This window comes from Carya illinoinensis, chromosome 12, assembly GCF_018687715.1.
Source record: "Carya illinoinensis cultivar Pawnee chromosome 12, C.illinoinensisPawnee_v1, whole genome shotgun sequence".
NCBI classification, from domain to species: domain Eukaryota; kingdom Viridiplantae; phylum Streptophyta; class Magnoliopsida; order Fagales; family Juglandaceae; genus Carya; species Carya illinoinensis.
This window is the reverse complement of record NC_056763.1, coordinates 27,764,522-27,787,363: the sequence shown is the minus strand read 5'-3', so window position 1 is coordinate 27,787,363 and position 22,842 is coordinate 27,764,522. Positions and strand designations below refer to the sequence as shown.

At 37.2% G+C, this 22,842-nt stretch overlaps 2 protein-coding genes, 1 long non-coding RNA gene and 1 other non-coding gene across 10 annotated transcripts; 3 read left to right on the top strand and 1 right to left on the bottom strand.

The window, feature by feature from the left end:
• The first annotated feature begins 655 nt into the window (after positions 1-655).
• LOC122289762 (thylakoid lumenal protein TL20.3, chloroplastic) lies at positions 656-8,576 on the top strand. Of its 2 annotated transcripts, none has more exons than XM_043097031.1 (7): positions 656-888; positions 998-1,196; positions 1,282-1,311; positions 6,519-6,625; positions 6,968-7,002; positions 7,102-7,230; positions 8,156-8,576. In XM_043097031.1, the coding sequence occupies exons 1-7, from the start codon at positions 741-743 to the stop codon at positions 8,345-8,347; spliced, it is 840 nt and encodes a 279-aa protein (XP_042952965.1). In that variant the 5' UTR covers positions 656-740; the 3' UTR covers positions 8,348-8,576. The 2 variants fall into 2 exon arrangements, with proteins under 2 accessions (XP_042952965.1, XP_042952966.1); XM_043097032.1 differs by having other exon boundaries at positions 746-888; positions 994-1,196.
• Positions 8,577-11,559: 2,983 nt separating this feature from the next.
• Positions 11,560-14,788, top strand: LOC122289006. The gene is made up of 3 exons (XR_006236071.1): positions 11,560-11,703; positions 11,783-11,992; positions 13,863-14,788. It is a non-coding gene; the product is annotated as an uncharacterized LOC122289006 (long non-coding RNA).
• LOC122289005 (NAC domain-containing protein 26) lies at positions 13,492-18,033 on the bottom strand. Of its 6 annotated transcripts, XM_043095876.1 has the most exons (5): positions 17,400-17,877; positions 16,244-16,425; positions 15,826-16,097; positions 14,431-14,561; positions 13,492-14,208 (listed from the first exon to the last, which is right to left on the bottom strand). In XM_043095876.1, coding segments are annotated over exons 1-5 (945 nt in total). In that variant the 5' UTR covers positions 17,402-17,877; the 3' UTR covers positions 13,492-13,850. The 6 variants fall into 6 exon arrangements, with proteins under 6 accessions (XP_042951810.1, XP_042951809.1, XP_042951806.1 ...); XM_043095875.1 differs by lacking the exon at positions 17,400-17,877 and adding an exon at positions 17,899-18,033 and having other exon boundaries at positions 13,492-14,561; XM_043095872.1 differs by having other exon boundaries at positions 13,492-14,561; positions 16,244-16,436; positions 17,400-17,876.
• A 4,639-nt stretch (positions 18,034-22,672) lies between these two features.
• TRNAN-GUU lies at positions 22,673-22,746 on the top strand. The gene has a single exon. It is a non-coding gene; the product is annotated as a tRNA-Asn (tRNA).
• The last annotated feature ends 96 nt before the right edge of the window (positions 22,747-22,842 follow it).

Genomic DNA, 22,842 nt, shown 5'->3' with positions numbered 1-22,842 from the left:
TAATCATAAACTAAAGCTCAGAAAAAGCTAAAAAAAATATATATTAACAATTAAAAACTTTGTACGCCTAGAATTAAACTAAAATAGGTGTTTAAATATTTTGAAGCTTTTAGTTTATATGTATTAATTAATTTTTTTTTGGTTTATTTCTTTTATTTCAAAATTTTCATATATGTGATCGTGATTTTAATTTTATAATGGGGTCTTTAATGTATTTTTGGATTTTTACTCTATTTTAATGTTCATGAGATTACGGGCTAGTTTGGGTGGTGAAATAAAAAATTGATTAATATAATATTCAAATAAGTTAAACAACTTAATTTTTTCATTAAACAACTTTTAAAATTATTTAATAATTTTTTAAGATTGTATTTAGTTGTTAAATTAACTCAATTCATCTCAAACTAATTATTAATGCGATTCATTATTTTTTTAACTTCTCATAAAAAAATTAAATTCATCTCAATTTATTTTATATACTTTAACCTAAAAAATTAAACTCTATTTAAAAAAATTAAACTCATTTTAATAAAATTCATAACAATCAACCCAATTCAAAATCGCCAAACTGGCCTAAAAGACCGAAGCCGAAAGAAAGACGTACGTGTGCTCGTCTCGACCGATGCTTGCAAAATAAGTGGATAAGGGGAAAGGAACATCTCGCGTGACAGTAATCCCCTCCGTTTTGTCACGGTATTCCTTCATCTGTGTTTCTTGCGTCTCCCGCAGAGCATAAGAAAATGGCACTCTCCCCTATCTCCCCACTGTCCATAAAATCCCTCGGCAATATCTCTTCATCGAATTCAAAGGTTCCTTCCACTCTGCAATCTCTCGCAAAGCCTTTTGTCATTGTCAGTCAGATAGACTCGAAGAGAAAATCTTTTCACGGTGAGTACAATTAATATATAATATATTTATTCTCGATCGGCTCTAGGATATTGAGTTACTATTATGAACATGTAATTCATAGCTTACTGAATTCTTCTTGAAAAGGAAGATTATTCTGAAACAAGGCACTCGGTGGCGAAATCAGAGTCAAAGAAATGGAGCAAACTGGTTTCAACCGCACTGGCTGCTGCGATTGTTACCTTCAGCTCCAACATGTCTGCTCTTGCTGATCTCAATAAGTTTGAAGCAGAGACTCGTGGCGAATTCGGGATAGGATCAGCGGCCCAGTTTGGTTCTGCAGATCTCAGGTACATTTCATTGATGATGAACATATATTTTCCATAACTTTTGGGTTCTGATTGTAGTTAAGACTCTCTGTTTGCTGTCATGCAGGAAAGCAGTACATGTGAATGAGAATTTCAGGTAATTTCCATCTCTGTTTCGTTACTAATGCAATATGTAGCGCAGAATCTAGAACCAGTTGTTGCGAAATGAACTGGAATTATATCTATTTAATTCTTCGTACTCTTGGTTCTTTATGAAACAATATCCCATTTTCAAAACAGAAGAAAGTGTCACGGTTTAGGCGTCGAGTAATTAAAGTTGTAATCTTTTTATTCCCACATATAATTTGAAAAGAAATGTAGGAAATAAAAGTAACTTCAAGTTGTACCAAATCCATACCCATATTCCATCTTTTCCATTGTATGCAGAGAAGTGCTACAAACACAAACGAATTTTAGAAAAATAAACTCACAAGCAAACGTGGATTTATATGATTCGTTAGATCCGATAAAAATAATTTTACAATTTGACGTAATACACATTAAGATACGTACTTTTTGGATATATTTTTGTACAATCTATTTGTTGCTAAAATATTTCTCTAGTATTAACGCTATTGTTATAAAGAAAATAAACAGTCTCACACAAGAAGAGTATGAAGGTTTGATCAAAAACCACCACACCTCAATCGTGGTGAGTATACTTCTATATATATTCAATATGTGCATAATGGTTAATTACAAAATAGGAAACTAGAATCAATTTGTACAATGTAATTCCTATAATTAAGCTAGAAGATATGAAGCCTTGAATCAAGGCATAGTTTCCTTAACACCCCCCTGCAAGCTGAGCGTTGGATTGGAGCAGACATGAAGCTTGGAGCGAAAGAATTCAAAGAGAGGGCGATGAACACTTTTGGTGAATAGATCAGCAACCTGTAGATGAGAGGGCACATATTAAGTCCGAAGTTTGCCGGCAACAACAAATTCTCCAAGGAAATGATAATCAAGTTCAACATGCTTAACTCGTTTGTGAGAGACAGGATTAGAGCTTAAGAAGAGAGCACTTTTGTTGTCAAATAACAGAAGGGGCTTGTGTGATAGAGAAACCCGAAAATCTTGAAGAAGATGCATGAGCCAGAGAAGTTCAGCTGCAGTAGTCACGAGAGCACAATATTCAGATTCACAGCTAGAACGGGAGATAGTAGGTTGCTTCTTGGCACTCCAAGAAACCAAATTATCGCCAAGATAAATAGAATAACTAGAGGTAGAGCAACGAGTGTAAGGACAGCCAGCCCAGTCAGCATCAAAGTAAGCAACCAAGGCACCAGGAGCATCAGAAGGGCGAAAAGTAAGACCAAAGTGAAGAGTGCCCTTGACATAGCGAAGAATGCGCTTGACAGCAAGGAAATGATCTGTAGTAGGAGCATGCAGAAACTGACTGACAGAGTTGACAGCATGAGCGATGTCAGGCCGGGTGATGGTCAAGTACTGGAGGGCACCAACAAGAGATCTGTAGAGAGTAGGGTCCGAGAAATGGGAACCAGTGCTAGTCAAGTGGTGGGAGACCACCATGGGAGTGGGAACGGGCTTGCTATCAAGCAACTGAGCCAGAGTAAGGATATCCCGTGCATACTTCAGTTGACTAATAAAAAGACCATCATTAGTGGAGGTGGTTTCCAAACCAAGAAAATAGCTGAGGGAACCCAGATCTTTGGTGGCAAACTCGGAATTGAGCTTGCGAGTGAAGCTGTCAAGAAGAGAGGAGTTGTTGTCAGTAATAATAATGTCATCAACATAAAGTAGTAGATAAATAATATCTGAACGCTGATGAAACACAAAAAGAGAAGTACCAGCACGGCTGCAAGAAAAACCAAGTGTAATGAGAAAGGTACTGAAGCGCTGAAACCATGCACGAGGAGCTTGCTTGAGGCCATAGAGAGCTTTTTGCAACTGACAGACATGATCATGGTAGCGGGGATCAACATACCCGGGAGGTTGCTCCATATAAACCGTTTTAGTGAGATTACCATTGAGAAAAGCATTCTTGACGTCCAGTTGACGAAGAGGCCATCGGTTGGTAACAGCAAGAGAAAGCACAACACGAACAGTAGTAGCCTTGATAACAGGACTAAAAGTGTCAGTGTAGTCAAGTCTAGGTACCTGAGTGTAGCCTTTGGCAACAAGACGGGTCTTGAGGCACTCAATGGATCCATCAGGTAGATACTTAGTCCGGAACACCCATTTGGAACCTACAATGTTGGTGTTAGAAGGTCGAGGGACCAAGATCCATGTACGGTTGTTCTGCAGGGCACGAACTTTGTCATCCATGGCAGCAAGCCAAGCAGGATTTTTGGCAGCAGATTTAAATCCTTTAGGCTCAGTAGAGGCAAGGAGGGCATGAAGAAGGCCAAAGGAGCCCAGAACACTGAGATCTGCAGGATGAAGAGTCTTGAAAATACCAGCCTTGGCTCGGGTGAGCATCGGGTGAGAGCCCAACGGAGGTGCCGGAATAGAATAATCAATGGTAGTCGCAACAGGAGGCAGACTAGGATCCGGAACGGGTGAAGAGGAACCTGCAAGAGAAGGAGGAACCTGCAAGGACTCAGCCACTGGGTCAGTACAAATAACACATGGGTTAGATCCGGATGGAGTAATGTGTGAGGAATGATGCATAGGGGAGGAGGGCGAAGGGTTTGTATGAAGAGAATTGGGTTCAAGAAAATTAGAAAAATTAAGGGATGATTTGGGCTAAGCGTGAGAGCTAGAGTGAGAGGGAAAATAAGTTTCATCAAACTGAGCATGTCGTGTGATATAGAGCCTAGATGTAGAGGTGTCAAGACAGCGAAAGCCCTTATGTGAAGAGCTATAACCCAAAAAAATACAGGGAATGCTACGAGGATAAAATTTGTTAGGCATATAATCACGTAGACAAGGGTAAACACGACAACCAAAAGGATGAAAATTTTCATAATTAGGTGGAGAACCATAGAGAAGCTCAAAAGGGGACTTACCGCCAAGAAGCGAGGTGGGCAAGCGGTTGATAATGTAGGCGGCAGTGCTGAAGGCGTCAACCCAGAAGCGAGGAGAAAGATGAGAGTGAAAAAGGAGGGCTAGACCAGTCTCAGTTACATGACGATGTTTCCGTTCAGCACGACCATTTTGAGCGGGTGTATAGGGGCATGAGAGTTGATGGTGAATACCAAAGGTGCGAAGATGCGCGATGAAACGATTGCTGGTAAATTCGACACCACCATCACTTTGAAAAATTTTGATGCGGGTGGATTGTTGATTTTCAACAAATTTTTGGAATTGAAGAAAAATTTCATAAAAATCAGATTTTAATTTCAAGGGATAAAGCCAAGTGAAACGAGAATGATCATCAATGAATATAACATAATAAATAAAACCCAAATTTGATTTGGCGGGGGAAGGGCCCCAAATGTCGCAATGAATAAGATCCAAGATATGAGAGGACCTATGTTCATTCCGAGTATATGGTATGCGGTGATTTTTGGCAAGTTGGCATGTATCACACAATTTTGGAGAAGGCAATAAAGATGTAAGATGAAGATGACATTTTTTATTCAAAATAGAAATAACGGAATGGTTTAAATGACCAAAACGAGCATGCCATAAATCATAAGATGCATGAAGGGCTTTATTTTTAAGAACAGAAAGAAAAGCGGAGTTGCCGCGCTCCAGCACATATAGGCCATCATCACGTTTACTGGTTGCCACCACCCTTCCCGTTTGACGATTCTGGACAGAAAAAGAATTATTAGTAATATAACAGAGAGAGGAAAATCAGATGTTAATTTACTAATTGAGAGGAGATTTTAGTGAGACGAGGAACAACTAAAACATCCAATAAATGAAGGTTGAGAAGAGGAGAGATGGTACCGGTATGGGTAATGGGAAGGAAAGCACCATTCCCTACAATTACACAATCCTTACCCGTGTAGTTACTTAAGTGGGCCAAAGTGGATGAGTCTGAGGTCATGTGGGCCGAAGCCCCAGTATCCAAGTACTAGTCACTAGGCTCGGGCCCATTAAGCCCACAAGAGGCATTGAAGGCCTCAGCAAGGTGAGCTGCAATCTCACCCCGTGCAGTGTCATTCTGTGCATAGCGTTGATGGCACCGGTCAGCATAATGGCCCTCCTGCCGGCAGATTTGACACCGTGGTGGACAGCGTGGCTGACCGGAGCAATGGTGTTGATTCGGCTGCCCGTTACCACGATGGGAGGAAAAATTTTCAGAGCCATTCCGAGTGCTCTGTTGCGGACGAGATGAAGAATTTCTGTTGTTGGGCCAATAGTGGCCACCATGGGTGGTGGTGGTGAAGGCAGCAGAGGAAGGAGGAGCCGATTGTTCAAGGGACTTTTGGAAGAGTTCAAAACTCTCGGCCTTGGAGACAAGATCGGCAAAACAGGGCAAGGGAGTTTAAGCCATTTGAGCGGTGGTAAAACTAGTGAAATCGGACCCAAGACCCCGGAGAAACCAGTGGGATTTATCAGTGCCATCGACAGGTCGTCCGATGGCGTGCAGTTGATCACAAAGGGATTTGACGGTCCGGGCATACTCAGAAACCGTACGGGTGCCGCGTTTCATCAACTGCAAATCGTCTTTGAGACGAATTTCTCTTGCTTTGGAGCGATGGCTGAAGGAATTTTCAAGTGCAAGCCAAGCTGCACGTGAGGTAGAAAGTCTCACAACCTCAGCCATAGCTTCTTCGGTGAGGGAGGAGAGCAGGAGGCTCAATAGGCGTTGGTCAGTTTGCTTCCACCCCAGGTGTTTGATATTGGGTGTCTGAGAAGTTGGGGGATCAAACTGTGGAGGAGGGTCGAGAGTGTCATCCACATGGCCTAATAACTCTTGACTTTCAAGGAGAGGGAGTAATTGGCTCTTCCACAGGAGGTAATTAGAGGAGGAAAGCTTGATAGTAACCGTGTGAATCATGGTGTTGAAAGGAAGAAGGGTGGGGTTGGGTTCGGCAGCCATGGGAAAAAATTCAAAGGATGTGAATCCGAGGGGCTCGTGATACCATATGAAGGTTTGATCAAAAACCACCACACCTCAATCGTGGTGAGTATACTTCTATATATATTCAATATGTGCATAACGGTTAATTACAAAATAGGAAACTAGAATCAATTTGTACAATGTAATTCCTATAATTAAGCTAGAAGATATGAAGCCTTGAATCAAGGCATAGTTTCCTTAACAAAGAGGGCATCCTAAATTTGTGCCAAGTGGTCTGTTCGGTGGCCAACTGAGTAATTTTAAGAGTAATACTTTTCTTAGTGTAAACACGTGTTTATAATGATTCTCATCGACTTATACAGAAGAGCCAATTTCACATCTGCCGATATGAGGGAATCTGATTTTAGTGGTTCAACATTCAATGGTGCATATCTTGAGAAAGCCGTGGCATACAAAGCCAATTTTACAGGTAATCTAGCTCATTGTCACTTAACAAGTAATGGTACGAAACATACAGAAACAGAAACTCTTGAATTGATGAATAGAGCCATGAAGTAACAGAACCATGCAAATGCAAATTTAGAGCTTCAAGCATACAGGAAAAATTACTTGTAGAAGAAGATTTTATTTGATCTTGGGCTGTCCATGGGCCCGACCAGGCCCATATTATGGACTATTGTTTTTTGTTTTGTTTTTGTTTTGTTTTTTTTTGTTTTTTTGTTTTTTTTTTTTCTGTTTTTGCTTTACTGATCATTTGTCCTTTTTTTTTTCTTTTTTTCTTTTTTTCCCCTGTATTGGTCACGACTCACAGGTGCGGATTTGAGTGACACGTTGATGGACCGCATGGTAATAAAGCATGATAAACTAGTTTCTGATATTCTTGTAGATTGATTCAGAAAATGCTGATGAATCATGTAAATCTGTGGATTTTGATTCCATCTTTAGGTGCTGAACGAAGCGAATCTCACAAATGCCGTGCTGGTTAGAACGGTGCTTACCCGCAGTGACCTAGGGGGAGCCCTTGTTGAAGGTGCTGATTTCAGCGATGCTGTTTTGGACCTTCCACAGAAGCAGGTTTCTGATACATATCTTATGCATTAGGCAGTATCTTGTTCTATTTCTAGCTTTCTTCCCGCAAACATATGCTGTTCTATGTCAGTATACAGTTTAGGATTTTTCTTCTTGCTATTAAGTAGATGGGAAGATTAAAACACCATCAAATAATGCGGTTCCCTTGATCATGTCAAGATGGTAGGAATGGTTGTGGATTAACCTTGTTGAATTATACATCTCTACCCAAAGAGAATGCTGTATATGAACCTATTCAGTCCTCTAATTAAGTAGCCGGAGTGGCATGGAAAGAATCTGTACATGAGCTTGAAATTGATTGGGCTTTTAAAGTAAGATGAAGACTGAAAGAGTGCATATAATAAAGTATCTCTCAGTACATATTTCAGAGGATGTGTAGAGTCTTTTAATTAATAAGCCGTCGGCATCAAACAGTTCAAACATATTGCAAGTTCCAAAATAATGTGTGTAATTATTAGTTCTTGGAGCTGGTAATATGAGAACCTTGATACTGATTGCTCTAGATCATCTAAGCAAGAAGGCCAAGAAAAGTGTGAACTCATAATATCAAATACCTGGCATATCATCATGCTGTTTTGAATAATTTTTACAAAGGTAAAACAGCCAGTCGAGAAATGTTACTCATCATCCCCACAGTACACACCAATATATAATTTTTCATTTTTGTCTTTCTATTTATACACACATATTTACATATCAATATGTGTGTGCTTAAATATAAGGGTAAAAATGATAAATTACATGTTGATGTGTGGTGGAGGGAATGATAAGTAGAATTTTTCTTTTGTTAATGTATATTTGTTGGTTTTCTTGCAAAATATTTGTTGAAATCTTTTAGCATCCAAACTATCTTACCCTTTTGGTTAGTATTTCATAATTAACTTAGAAATATTTGGATTTTATGGTGTAGGCTCTTTGCAAATATGCAAATGGCACAAATCCTATTACAGGGGTTAGCACCAGAGTAAGCTTAGGTTGTGGGAACAGTCGACGCAATGCTTATGGTACCCCATCATCTCCGCTGTTAAGTGCTCCACCACAGAAACTGCTCGACCGGGATGGTTTCTGTGATGAAGACAGCGGTCTTTGTGATGCAAAATAATATCAAGACTCGATCATTATAGGGAATTAAATAGCTTAGTTGCACACAGATCCATGTGGGATATTGAAAATTCAGTGCTAAATGTAACCTCTGGATGCAACACCTACAGAAGTCATATGGAACAGGAGGATGAATGTATTTAGTTTGTATAAACAATCAGAACAGTTTTGTTTAACTGCTCTATGATTGCCGTAGATTGTATTTGCCAATACCATCTCTGTTTTGAGAAGTGAGAAGTGATGAGAAACGGTGTGCAGTTGGACATTGCTGGCAGGTTTTAAACATTATTTCATTTGCTTCATTCTGGTTGAGCATGTGCAGTCCCTAAAGGTGTCAAGTGGAAAAGTGCAGTGATGGATCGGCCATACCAAGTAGAGAAACACAAATATCTGAACTCCTTTAGATTGTACGTATGACTAAATTGACTCCCCATAATTCTTTAGGAAAAATGACCCTTAAATTCTTCTCCTTCAGGCACCATTGCATATACCAACCTATTTCCTTTGTATTGGATGCCCTCTTTCCAGACTCTACGAATAGCAACTTTCAAGATCAAATTCCCAGCCTCCGAAATGTTTTGATTTCTTTATTACACTACACAAATTAAATGGGAACCCTGTTTTGTGCGGAATAGTGGGAATATGCACATAAAGCGGCCAGTTTTTCTGGCATAGAATAAAGACTTTTTGGTACCTACCACTACAGTAATGAAAGCTAATAATAGGGCAGATAAGGCATGCAAGTGCAGTATGTACTGAATATCTCATCATTATACCTGCACGCCATTCTCAAATGGGTCCTGCTTTGTCTTGGCCGAATTTGGAGGGCTGGCCATGCAAGTTGGAGCGCTTGAGAATCTGGCCAAAGATATAGCCATCTTCAAATTTTGAAGTTGTGCAGTATAGACATTGACCCACCCCAGATTGTAGGCATTATCTGGTTCTGATAATTTAGGGCAAGCTGTACCTGTGAATAGATTACATTAATTAATTTGGCATTGTTAATCATATAGGATATAAAACCTGCTCTCTATGATCATCATCGCGCATCGAGAGAGAATCTCATGCAAGGAAATTTTGTTTTTTGTGACTCCAAGAGGTGCGGCAATAGATCAAAAACAGCGGAAAAAGCTATTGCCGCGAAATCATAGTTGTTTTGCGGCGGCTTTGACTTGTCGTAAAAAGCTCTATTTGTTGTAGTGAATTAATAAATTAATTAATTAAGATCAATTAACAGGCAAAAAGGTCTGAGATATAAATAGATCTGCGAAAATTAAGAGCAGCAGCTTTTGCAATTAAGTTGATCACGAATTTCATAAAAGCGCACAAACAAGTTGTGGAGCCTATCGATCCCCATTCCCAAGTGAAGTTTGAAACCATGATCGACCTATTGCAGAAACAAAACAATCAGAAGTTGCTTATCCTTTACTTTTTTCTCCTTTTTCAAAGTTGGAACAGGGAGCACAACCACGCAAAACACTAAGAGTACTGAGACAGCAAGACAGCAATGATCAACAAGCAAATTATAATCTCTGTTGTCTCCTTTACGCATGGTTGCCGGCCCCAACAATTCTCAATATATAGGGGATCGAATATGTACGGCCTCTTAGTCCGTCAACTAATTTCTTTCCTCCTAGTCAATCAGGCCTGCCTTATTTTGTTAAACCATTTCAGGACAAATTGAACTTCCATCTAGTTCAATCAAGGGAAACAATAAAATAAAATGATTGTGTTTCAAATTAAGCCATTATTATAGGGTAGATGGTATATGTTGATAACATCTACTTGGGCGTCATCATAAGCCCAATTGAGAAATTAATTTCAAAGAAGACAATAGAATCAGAAAATGATCATCATGAAGTTTAGCTAGACTCCGGAAACTGTGGACGTTCGTTTGGGATATGCGGAGCTAAGGAAGCACATCATGATTAATGATGCTGCCTCACATGCATGCATGCTGACCAGCTAGTAATTTCTTTTCTTTTTTTGCCGCAAGAAAGAGGGGGGGGGGGGGGGGGGGGGGGGGTTTAAGTTCCAAGATATATATTGAAGTGCAAAATAACTAAGCAAAAGGATTTTCTAGGCCCCTAGGTCTTCAAGCACACCATATATATATCGTACGTCTCATCTTCATGTGCTTATTAATGTTTGCGTTAAGGTTCTTCTTGTTCTATCTGTTCGCAAATTCTCAAAAATAATTCCAATATTGGGAGCTAGCTAGCTAGGTCATGCATAAAGATCAGCAAAATCACCGTAAAAGATGGCCTCCATTCTCTCCTAATGTATAAAGAGGTGTATTCATTTGAAGAATGAATTAGTTTGCAAGCAGTCTGGTATGACATACTTGGGTGGAGGGAGTGATTGTTAAATCAACCCAAGTGTGAATGCAAATGATGTATAGGTGCTGCACATGTACCGTTCGGTGCTTTGTTTTGTTAGGCACCAATTGCAGCCACCAAAACCCACGTAATTTCTACAGCAAATTGTTGCACTGAAATAAATTGTAGGTTGCTCTCTCCTATAAATAGGAGAGAGCTCAGTTGTAAAAAGGCAGTGGGGGAAATTACAGAAGAAGTAAGTCGTGAGAGAAAGATAGAAATTTGTAGAGTTTTTGTAAATCTCGTACAAATTCTATAAAAAAAGCTCCAGTGGACGGAGGCAATTTGCTGAACCACTTAAATATCATCTTGTGTAATTTTTAGACAGGCCGAAAGGCGCAACATGCAGCTAAAAGTTTCAAACACTGCTCAATGTGTCCTCTATCTAATTAATAGTACTATAGTGGTTACGACTCGATCTTCACAACAAAAGATGGGAGTGCACATCTTAGTCTGTAAACATACTCTAATGAACCCCTTAATTATTCATAATACATACTGTAACAATGCGCATGGTGAAGTTCGTGCTTGTTTTGGGCTTGGCCATGGCAGTGTGAACCCACCCGTACTCTCTCTCCTCTCATTTTCCTGGCAGAAAATGGAAACCATTTGACATTATTCCTTATGTCGCAAGTGGCGCGAGGATAAAGCTAAGAAAAATTGTGAACAAAGTTTACAAAACCCTAATGAGAAAAGAGTATAATTGGGTCAAACTTGGTGAGAAAGAACCTAGCATGCATTCATGACCTTCTACAACTTTTTCCATGAGGAGTCCTATCGAGCATGCTCTCGTCTCCCACCCCCCCCCCCCCCCCCCCCCCCCCCCCCCTCTCTCTCTCTCTCTCTCTTCCCCTCCCTCTCTGCAAGCAAGATCAGCCGATGCATTAATGAGTCCTGGAGAGCATGCGCGTCCAATTTTTATGTCTCATGCGAAGTTCTCATTGCGCAAAAGAAACTTTCATGCTTGACTTCAGCCCAAGTAAGAAGATCCTCCGTATTCAACATTCATACAACCATATCCTTTTCTTATTCATAATTAGTTCCGACATTTATAACAGGTTTGAACTTTCATCGCCCTCCTATAGGTATTTAAACCCAGGTAAGTTCTGACACAAACATATATATATATATATATATATTATATATGTACTATCTATTCACATATACATATGTATATATGCATTATCTATCTAGATATTTAAGACGCGGTGAAATGCGGGCAATATCTTCCACCATCGAACTGTAGCTCATCCCTGAAAGCTGATCAGGTGAGTACGTACATCATGATCATTTTTTGTTCTCGTTATGCTATTTACGCCAAAATACTTTCCTGAACTGTAAAATCCTGGATGCATGGTTGAAGTTTGAGATCTATATATATTCAGCTAGCTTTGATTTAGTTCAAGTATCAAACCTATGGGAGAAACAGTACTATTTTCGAGCCAATGGCTTTTGGCTTAATTTTACAGCGAACCTTTACCACAGGTATGCATTGGGTCGGGCAAAAGATAGAAACTAGTGTTTCGGGAATTTTCATCGTTAATTACTCATGATGATGTAGTACTGTATGATTTATTTCAAAATTTCAATGTTGATCTCTAGGGGGTAATTAGTTAATGTGACGAAATTAATTAGTTGATTGCAACTGTGAAACCATAGTACGCAACGACTATATATACTATTTTTTGTTCTAGTACGTGTGTCTGAATCTCCTTAATTTTTTCTGTACGTGTTCGCTACTCTTCATAGGCAACTGATCCTTATAATTAATTTTACGAGTGCATGCAGCATTCCCAGCAGGGGCATTAATGCTGTAATTACATGCATGTATTCATCGATCCATTCGATCTGTAACATAGATGTAAATGATGTACTTTGCAACAACAAAGTCTTTCTTCTGGGCGTGAATGATCATCGATCGATCCTATAGTACAGTGGTCGAGAAAAATGATCCTATATTAATGCTTTGTCGGGAGATACGTACATTAGATTTCTTGAAAATGTTATTGTATTGGCCGGTACCCTTTTTATGAAAGCGGGTTGGTAGAATGAGTAAAAAAAGTTGAAAATTTGTTTAGATAAAAAATTTTATGAGAGCTGGTTTGATTGTTTTTAGATATTAAAAGAGATAGATTTGGAAAGGTGTCAATGAAAGTTGAAATTCCCACGTACATTAAATTATAACATGTCACTTCTAGCTTGCACCATTAAATTCTCAAGTTGTTTTGAATTGCACTGCTAGCTAGCTTTTAAAATAGCATGACATATTGATATAAGTCACATTTGCTTATTTTGCGATGTAAAATAACGGTTACATAGTTGTAATCGTCGCAATTCATAGTTATCATGAGCGGTGATTTTTGTTACGGTAAAAATAAAATCGTCGGAAATTAAATGCCTTAATATATTAATTTCTTGTAGTGAGTCAATATAGAATTGACGCGGGTACAATTTGCAATAATGTAAAGTCTAATGATGCAATATATAATAATGAAAGATGATTTTTTATATAGACATGATGATCTACAAAAAAAGACAGTACTTGAGATCGAGGAGTACTAATTCTTGAATATATATATATATATATATATATGACTGGAAAATTGAATTCATCAGTTCCCCCAAATAATTATATCATGCATAGCTTTCACAATTTTCTGTGATTTCTGATTAATTTTAGCTAGGCCTTCTTGCATAAAGATGCTTGCCCGGTTACATAAGAAGGTAAGATTAACATATATATAAATTAATAAAACTTCCGGCCAGATGCAAATTAAGGATCATGTAGTATTAAGGGAAATTACATTAATATTCAATAATTATATTCTCCGATGGAGATAGTTAATTCCAACAGCTGATCTCGAGCATAAGTTCACGTAGATTAAGCACTAATATTTTATTTGTCGTAGGTATATGTACTCTGGTCTACCTAGTTGCCCTAGCTGTATCAATATTCAGCACATGAAAGCTAGGGCACCGATCCAAAGTCCAAATAGCTAAAGCAATACCCATCTTGTTTTATTATGTACATATCTGCAGGATCGTTTAACAAATTGTACTCCCTATTGAGATTAGTATGCATGCATCAATATCATCTACGCTCGTGATCTTATAGTACGTACGTTTTCACTTCCACAGGTCAATTTGGCAACTGGAGGCAGATGTGGAGCCAAACTCCTCGGTAGTTTCTGGTCTTTTGGAGTCTGATAACATGTTCATATGTTCAGCCACGTGAAAGACATGAGCTGCACTAGAATAATTCGTGTCCTTGGAAGAATCCTGATGGTCATGGCTGAGCTGAGATGCAACAAATTTGTCAAGGACACGCCAATCTGCAGTACTCACCTGTTCCATCGCTTGCTCGTTGTTACAGTAAAATGAGTTTATCATGTTCTGCTGATGGCCAGCTTTGATCTGCATCATGTGTTGTTGTTCTTGATCTTGAGTGAGGTTCGAGGACTGCAAAGCGCTTCCAGTATTGTTCCTATCAAAGACAGCATAGGGAACTAAATTTGAGTTGCAACTTACGCTGCTGGCTGAGTACTGTGGAAGTTTAGGGCTTTCTAGGTGAGGGAGCTGGAGGAAAGCATGATCATGATGATGATTAGGCATATTATATTGCAAATGATCATGATCAGGCTCTTGCTTGCAGTGATGATAGTGGTGGTGATGGGCGTAGGATGCATTCAAGGGGTGAGAAACTCGCCTTGGGGAATCAAGTTCGGGCACAAATGAGACCTGTTCTTCGTACCAATTATAAAGGGATTCATACTCGCCCGCTTTCCTCATAGCTGTCATTCGCTTCTTGAACACTCTGCATACAACCCATCCTTCTTCCTAGTGCAATCACCATAATTACATCAATTTAGAAGACAAACAATCAGGTTCGGAGAAATTAATGAGCGTTAGTGTTTGGCAAACAAATGCGTGTGAAATGAGCCGGTTTTTAAGTTTATGAAAGCAGTACTAAAGCTAGAGAGAAAGTTAGTGTTATTTGATCACCTGCAGTTCATTTTCTGATAATGTGGATATTGTATTGAATGAATATATTGCAATTAAGTAGAGTGCAGGACTCACCTGATCATATTCAACTGCTGATATTCTAACTTTTCAGAACTGATCAAAGTTTCTCCATGGTTAGGTATAATTAGGCATTTATATTTATACCTAATCCTTATATATATATAGGCATTATCATTCTATGTTTTGAGCCTTGAGCATGGCTTATTCATCTTAACTAGAAGATAGATATATATATATATATATATATATATGGATATGACATGCATGTTGTTTTATTAATATTATGGTGGAAGCAAAGCAACATATATATGCCGTAACGATCGATCATGCAGATATATATGGCATATTTCTGCAATCATTTCCAAGGCTCATATTTCCGTTGCAACCTAGCTTATTCCATTGTTTTTTAACTCATGTACAGGTGCTGAATTAACCCACACATTGATGTATATATGCACCTTTTTCCTTTACTAGATAGGCAACTGAAAGGATACTTTTATAGTGGGTTGACTAGTTTTTTTTCTTAGATATATGACTGCATTGAGATTATATGATCATATAATGTAAAGGATATTGTTTGGAAAAGAAAAATACCATTGATCTAGTAAGAAATTATATATATATATATATATATATTCCCTTATTAAGGGAAGAGATCAAGAACTAATAATATTTATCTTTCAACCTCATACATGCATACATCTATATAATGCACACAACTACGTATATAATTTCATATCATTCTTGTATTGATAACTTTATGGTATGACAAATCACATTAAATTATGTCACTTTGTAAATTACTTTTATATAATATCGTTGTAACTAAAATATTTCTCTATCTTATATATGAAAAAACATGAATTTGTTGTTATAAAAGTATGTTTCAACTTGATTTCCATTTTCTCTCTCTTTTTTATGATATTGAGGACTCCAGATGCTAATACTCAGGGTCCCATAAACCGTACATTTTGTAAATAATTCAGACTCATGAGATCAAGATGCATATTGTGGGATCATGTTGTAAATAATTAGACCAGTTTCAGTTTGAGGTGAAAAAAAAAATAGAAAGACTTGCCTGAGAGGTCCCATTTTCGTTTGTTTCAAGTCGATACTCATGCATGATCCAATCCGACTTTTGGCCATTAGGGGCTCGTCCTTTATAAAATACTAAAGTTTTTCTCATGCCAATCAAGCTAAGCCTAGAGTAAATAGCCTTGTCTCTTCCAGTAGCTTTCCAGAATCCTGCTTTTGTAGCTCTATTTGTGCGAGTCCCAGTTGGATACTTCTTATCTTTATGGCTAAAGAAATACCATTCATTCTGATCGTCAGTTCCAAGTTTGCATAGTTCTGTACCAAATTAATTAGCAAAAAGGGTCAATATATATGAATGCATATATGGCTTATATGAGAACACAACATATCTATCTTTTTTTCCAAAATCTTAAGTAGTATTCCGTCAATAAATATTAAATTATAATTGCAGTACATGATACCTTGAAGATCCCATGGTTCAATTTTGTAAAGATCAACATCTCTGATGACGTCTAGATCAATCCTTTTAGAAGCAATCTTTTTCCTCAGATAATAATCAACAAGTTCTTCATCTGTCGGGTGGAATCTAAAGCCTGGAGGAACATGTGAAAACGCATTCATATCTCTCCCAAGAACTTGAGACCTGCAATAATTCTATGCCAAATGCTATTAGCAAACGCGCGACCTCTACTGTAAAAGAATATAAAAGGAGGAAGAGATGCTCTAAGTTAGAAGCCTTAGTACGTAGAAACATAATTAATAATACTAAATGCCGTTTAATGTACTTAACCGGAGAGGAGAAGCTAAAATTGCACTGAGAGGAAAAGCTGTCAAAGGGATACAGAAAATTTGAGGAAGTGCATGCATCAAGCACCGAAAAAAATTAATGCATCCCCACTGCTAATTACCCATCATGTGGATCTATAGCTAATTGAATAGATCAGGCCTTAGCTTTATTCCACTCATAAATAAACGGTTAGACGTTTGATGCAGGCGTAGGAATTTTCAGTAAGAATTTCTTTAGCTTTACCCTATGACACAAGGGACGTATCATAGTAGATCATGAGATGAAATTAACTTTGTAGCACCTTGGATTGATGTTTGATGCAACAACGTTTGGTATCCCTCTTTGATCCAGTTGATTCAAGAGAGATATTGGACACTATATTGGATTTCAAAGTGCCGAGACTGAATTATATATTAATAATGCAGAAAACCGAACAGTATCATGACTCCAAAGTATATATATTTCTTCCAGCTACGTTCTGGACAATTTGAATCATGTAAATCCACATTGCTGTCACCTCTATCAGAGAATTCTAGAGTTCGAAAATCATGAATACATAACTTGAGATCTAAAAGCAAAACAACTCAGACCTAGAAATAGAAAGACCGACGTGCACGCTTTTGTGTCAACTAGCATCGTTTATATATGATCAAGACGTAATCTCAAAACTGAATTCCACAGAAAGTTGAATGGTAAAAAAGATACAATTAATTCTGGAATTATAGCATTTAATATTATGCTCCTTCGGTTAAGTTGGGATTCATAAATGATCAGAATGAATAACAAAATTAAGAAAACCCAAAAGCAATAAGAAGAAGAAGAAGCCGCACATGCACGACCTTGAAAATCTTTTACAGCACTTTCGTCCAATGTAACAACTCCTCCGATCTGGTTATGTTCAACCTCGTATCGAACAATCAGCTTAAAGCCAAAAAGACTTTAAGATTGATTTCGTCACCCTTTTTTAACTTTTACAAACCAACTGAACCAGACAAAGAAACACAGACAGAAAGGGGACAAGAAAATAGCAAACAAGAAAGATGCACAGGATTAAAGTGATCCTCGGGAGTTGAACTGACCCGCAACTGTTGTACCCACGAGAAAACTATCCACGGAGAGAGAGAGAGAGAGAGAGAGAGAGAGAGAGAGAGAGAGAGAGATCAGATCCCGAGGATATGAAAAGAAACCGAAGTTAGAAAGTGAGGGAAAAGAGGAGACGTATGTGGAATGGAGGTATAGAGAAGAGGTAGGGTTAAATAGGAAGCAAACATAAACAAAACAAACACATGCCCTAATGATCCATTCTTCTCAAAGTTTCTCCCTCCTCACCTTTCAAGGGGAGCTTGATTGCTGCAAAAGCTTTGCGCGAAAAAATGGAGGCGCTAAAGTGGCTCAAGAAAGGAAGAAAGATAACGAGAGAAATGTAGACAGAAAGAGACAGATTTAATTAGAGAGAGAGAGAGAGAGAGAGAGAGAGAGAGAGAGAGAGGTAACCTGCAGCACCTCCCACCAGCAACTGAAAAAGACCAGAAAGGAATGTTCTGTTCTTTGAGGCTGCCGAGAGAGAGAGGATGATGAATGCTAGAAGATCGGACGGTGAGGATAAGTTGGGCTACTTAAAATGGACTTGACACGACCAAAAAGCGACTTATAGAATTAATCGACATTAATGTATTATGGTGATGATGACATGTAATCATCAACAGGTGATATTTTGGTGGTGACCTTGAGCAACCTCTACATCCATCCTCATCCCCATCACAAGTTACTACTTACTCCTCCTTCAATGTAAACCGCGTGTTTTACACGATTAGATCAATAATTATGAGGTTAGATCCCTTCTAGATGAGCCGGCCCAGCTTAATTATTATATATCCTTTTATTTTTCCTTATTAAGTTTTGGTTTGGTTTTTCTTTTAAACAGAGAGAATGTAGAGGAATAATAGAGTAATGCGCTAGCTAGATATCATTCTAGATATATTTCCTTTGAAAAAAATAGTCTACCATAAAAAAATTAATTTTCCAACTTGGGTTTCAGATTTTTCTTACTATTTTCAAACGAAACATTCGAGATTTGCATATTTTATAATTATATAAATGATTTATTCAAAATAATAAAATTTCTATTCCCACACCATTAAATTTATTATCAAAATATAATTGTCTATAATCATATAATTAGGTGTTATCACTAACTAACTAATTATGAAAAATTATATTTACAAGTTAGTATGGATATAATAAACTTAATAAAATGCTTACATTGCATAATTTGATTTTTTTTTAAAATTAATTTTTAATTTCACAAATCAAATTTTATCAAGTGATATAGGTAATGCGTTTTGCACAAGAATAAAAGAATGATAAGTTACCACTCTCATCTTCTAAATACTCTTGATTTATATTGAACTTATCTGTTAATACACAAATCAAGAATTTCTTTAAAAACATAGACTTGTGTTGGGTTTGTGGATTCTAATTTTATTAGTGTATCGGCCTGATTTAATGACTTGACAAGAATGTGCTATGATTTATTTGGCAAATTTCAAGGAGGCTTGAGCCGATTTTTTTTTATTTTTTTGACAATGTTTGCGGTTAGAAAAAGCATTTGGTAGAAAGTTCGCTTAACGTATGCTCGCTCGACACTCTAATCGAGTGAATAATGTAGAAAAATAAAAATTAATATTTTCGTTATATGACATTATAAATATGTATTTAATGAATAGTTTAGTAAGTTCTAAATATTTTTAACAGTGAAATTTCGCTCTTAAAATATCTTTTGTGATTTATTAACATAATAAAATTCTCTACAAATCTATAAATATAAACATATTATCAAATCACGTTAATTTTGTATTTATATAATTGAATTACTTGTATTTATTTTCACTTATTTGTTATAGTTATTTCACGACAATTTGATCACTGAATATCTTTGTAGAAAGATATTTCCCTAAGTTGGCCAAAAAACTGCCCGGCCACCTTCGAGCCCCACAAAAAGTGAACTTGATTAATTAGCATTCTTGAACTCGCCTTTTTTGAGTATTTACCAGGTATTAATATATTATCATTTATTAAAGACGTGCACAAGCAGTCCTCGCTCGCGATCTCTGGTTGGTTGGTTTCCAATTTTATATTAATAACTTATTATATAAATAGTTCGCTTATTTTTTATTCGATCTGTCCTCAAAGGCAGCTTTCACGATCGAGCTGGACCCCAAAGAACCGACCTTAGACAATACGATCGGGACACCTCTCCAAATACTTCTTTATATCGAGGATCAGAGTATATTGTATAAAAATAATAATTTTCTTTTTTTATCAAGTCTCGGTCATTTTTTTTAATTTTTAATTTTATTATAACTAAAATAAGAAAATTTAAAAAAAATTTGCCGAGCTGCTGTCTAGCCAACTGTGTCTGTAGAGTGTGTTTCTATGCCTCTGGTGGTGGAGACCGGGCCCCACCGAACGGAATGATGTTCGGGACTCAGTACGTGGAGGCTAATGGTCCGGCGTGGGCTAGCCCGCGATCATTAGGCTCACGATTTGGGTGCAGGCTGGTTCTTTTGAGTGGGCTCCACCCCGTTCCGGGCCCATCTTCCCGCAGCTTTTTTGCCAGAGAAGCTCATGCCTTGCTGGATTGCCACGTGTAGAGATGTGTTTGGTGCGTGTGTGTGCCGGCAAGTTAAGTTTCCGTCGTATCGGGCCGGTTCGTCGCCTAGGGTTAAGGCATTCAAAGAGTAAATATATGTCAAAAGCTAATATATATATAAATATATTTATATATAGTTGGTGTTTTTATTTTTTATGGAACAAAGTAAAGAAGTGAAGCAAAAGTCTAACACGTGATACAAGTGTCATCTTGTCCCCACCATGATCGCATATTGGATTAACATATGTCGTCAACCTCACGTTCACGAGAAAAATAAATAAGTCAACCTCAAGTTAAAATAAATATCTAGCTAATAATGGAGTAATATGGTTTCCAAGTTTGTTATTTAAGTGTATGGACCAACGCGCGCTATAATAACAAAAATGGGATTTTTTTTGTCTTTAATTGTCGTGATTAATTCACGACCCAAATCTAAGAAAGATATTGACAACTTTGAAGATGTATCCAATAAGTTGCACATCTATGATTATGTTTGTGTTTTTTGTTTTTTGTTATTTCCAATGATCAATGCAACAAAAATTTAACCTACTTTTTCAAACCAAATAAAAATGTAATAGCTGTAGATCACTCGTGTGCGCATGACGTGTGCAGTACTACCAATATTGCAACATATATACCTCAAGACAATAGCCCTCTCTCTCTCTCTCTCTCTCTCTCTCTCTCTCTCTCTCTCTCTCTCTCTCTCTCTATATATATATATATATGTGCTTGGATGTATAGATCGATCATGTCTATCAAACGACCCAATTAAGTATGAGATCATGAGATGCAAAAGCGATAGTTGTACGTGACTGTAAAAGAATTAGAACTCCTTGACTGAAATATGCATTTTTTTATCATTAATCCGATGTATTAATGTGATTGTCCTGAATTAAATCCCATGGATTAAATGATTTATATGTCTTGTTTATCTTGGTAAAAATACAAGAAAATAGTATAATGCATGCAGGTTATATATATATATATAGACATGCGGGGCACATGCATGCAGATCAACATGAAGCAGCTGATCATGAGAATACACCGTGAACATTAATTAAGTACGTACGTACCTGAGTGCAAGCAACAAATTATTAACAATGACCACCTCAACCTGAGAGGACAAGGCTGGCCACAAGCTGCTAGTGACCACGCACAGCATATCAGTGGTGCAGATAAAAAAAATATTGCGAAAGTAGCCGTTGACAACGCAAGGAAGAGTATGTTTATTTGTCTCCGAATGTTGCCCTAGTGTCTTGTCTTCTTCTCTTTTCGTCTTGTTCGACATGATCAATGAAAATATATAAAACAAAGCATTAGTTAGCAGCATGGTGATCAGCTGATCGCACATGCAACAACTGGTGGGGTACTACCTTCTCTATCATTGCTGATGCATATATATAATATAATATAATATAGCTAATTGTAGATCCATTATTGTTTAGGTTTCCCAAGTTTAGGGCCGGTTTGGACACTGAGTTAAATTGAGATAAAAGTTAAAAGTTGAATAAAATATTATTTTTTTAATATTATTATTATTTTATAATTTAAAAAAATTAAATTGTTATTATATTTTTTGTTAAAAGTTAAAAAAGTTGTAATAATTAGATAAGATGTATTGAGATGAATTAAGATAGATTGATAAACCAAACACAGTCTAAGCTACTGGGATTAACCCAGATATAGGGAATATACAACTCCTACAAAAACGCCCCCTATTTGTTATATTTGGAAATTATATTCTTATTCCCAATATATCATGCCCCCTTTCACATGCGTATGAGTGGTCTATCCAACAGAAATGGAAATAGACTTATTTTAATAAGAAATAGTTACTTTTGTAAGAAATAATTGATATGACAACAAATAAATATTTTTCTTATAGTGTATATAACTACTTTTATTATAAGCTATGATCATCTGCATGCCGTAACAAACGGAGATAGATGTCCAAATCCTCAAAACTATAGATAGATCAAGAGTCTTATCTACCTATGTGCCTCCATGGCATAAATTCAAGTAGAAAGGCGTTGTTATGAGATGAAGGAATTAATATAGGAGTTTTATTACATACAAGCATAGTCGCGCATTGATCTGTGTATCAATACTGATTTATTCATACTTAAAATTTAAATTAACATTGTTTTCAATAAAATCTACTTTTTAACCAATTACATTATATTAATATATAAATTAGTACGCAATTATATTTACAATTATATTTTTCCTTAACATAGATTTGATCTGGATGTTCAAGGGATTCCCATGTTCAAGGGCTTCATTGTCACGGTCAAAGGCCCACAGCTTCTAACAAAAATCGCATATTCCTCTTTTTCCGTTCATGTGCTTTGTCAACACTTTTATTTTTTCATTCTCTCTCAGTCGGCCCATTTGAAGACTCTACGAATGTTTTGGTTTATATTTGTATTTGATTGCTACGGCAAGCGTAGAGCTGGAGTAGCTCAGTTGGTTAGAGCGTGTGGCTGTTAACCACAAGGTCGAAGGTTCAAGCCCTTCCTCTAGCGGTTATGTTGTGTTTTTCTTTTTCCAAACTTGCACACGATGCCGCTTTTGTACCTTATATTGAATTCCTTTTTCCCTTTTTTTGGCTAACACAGTTT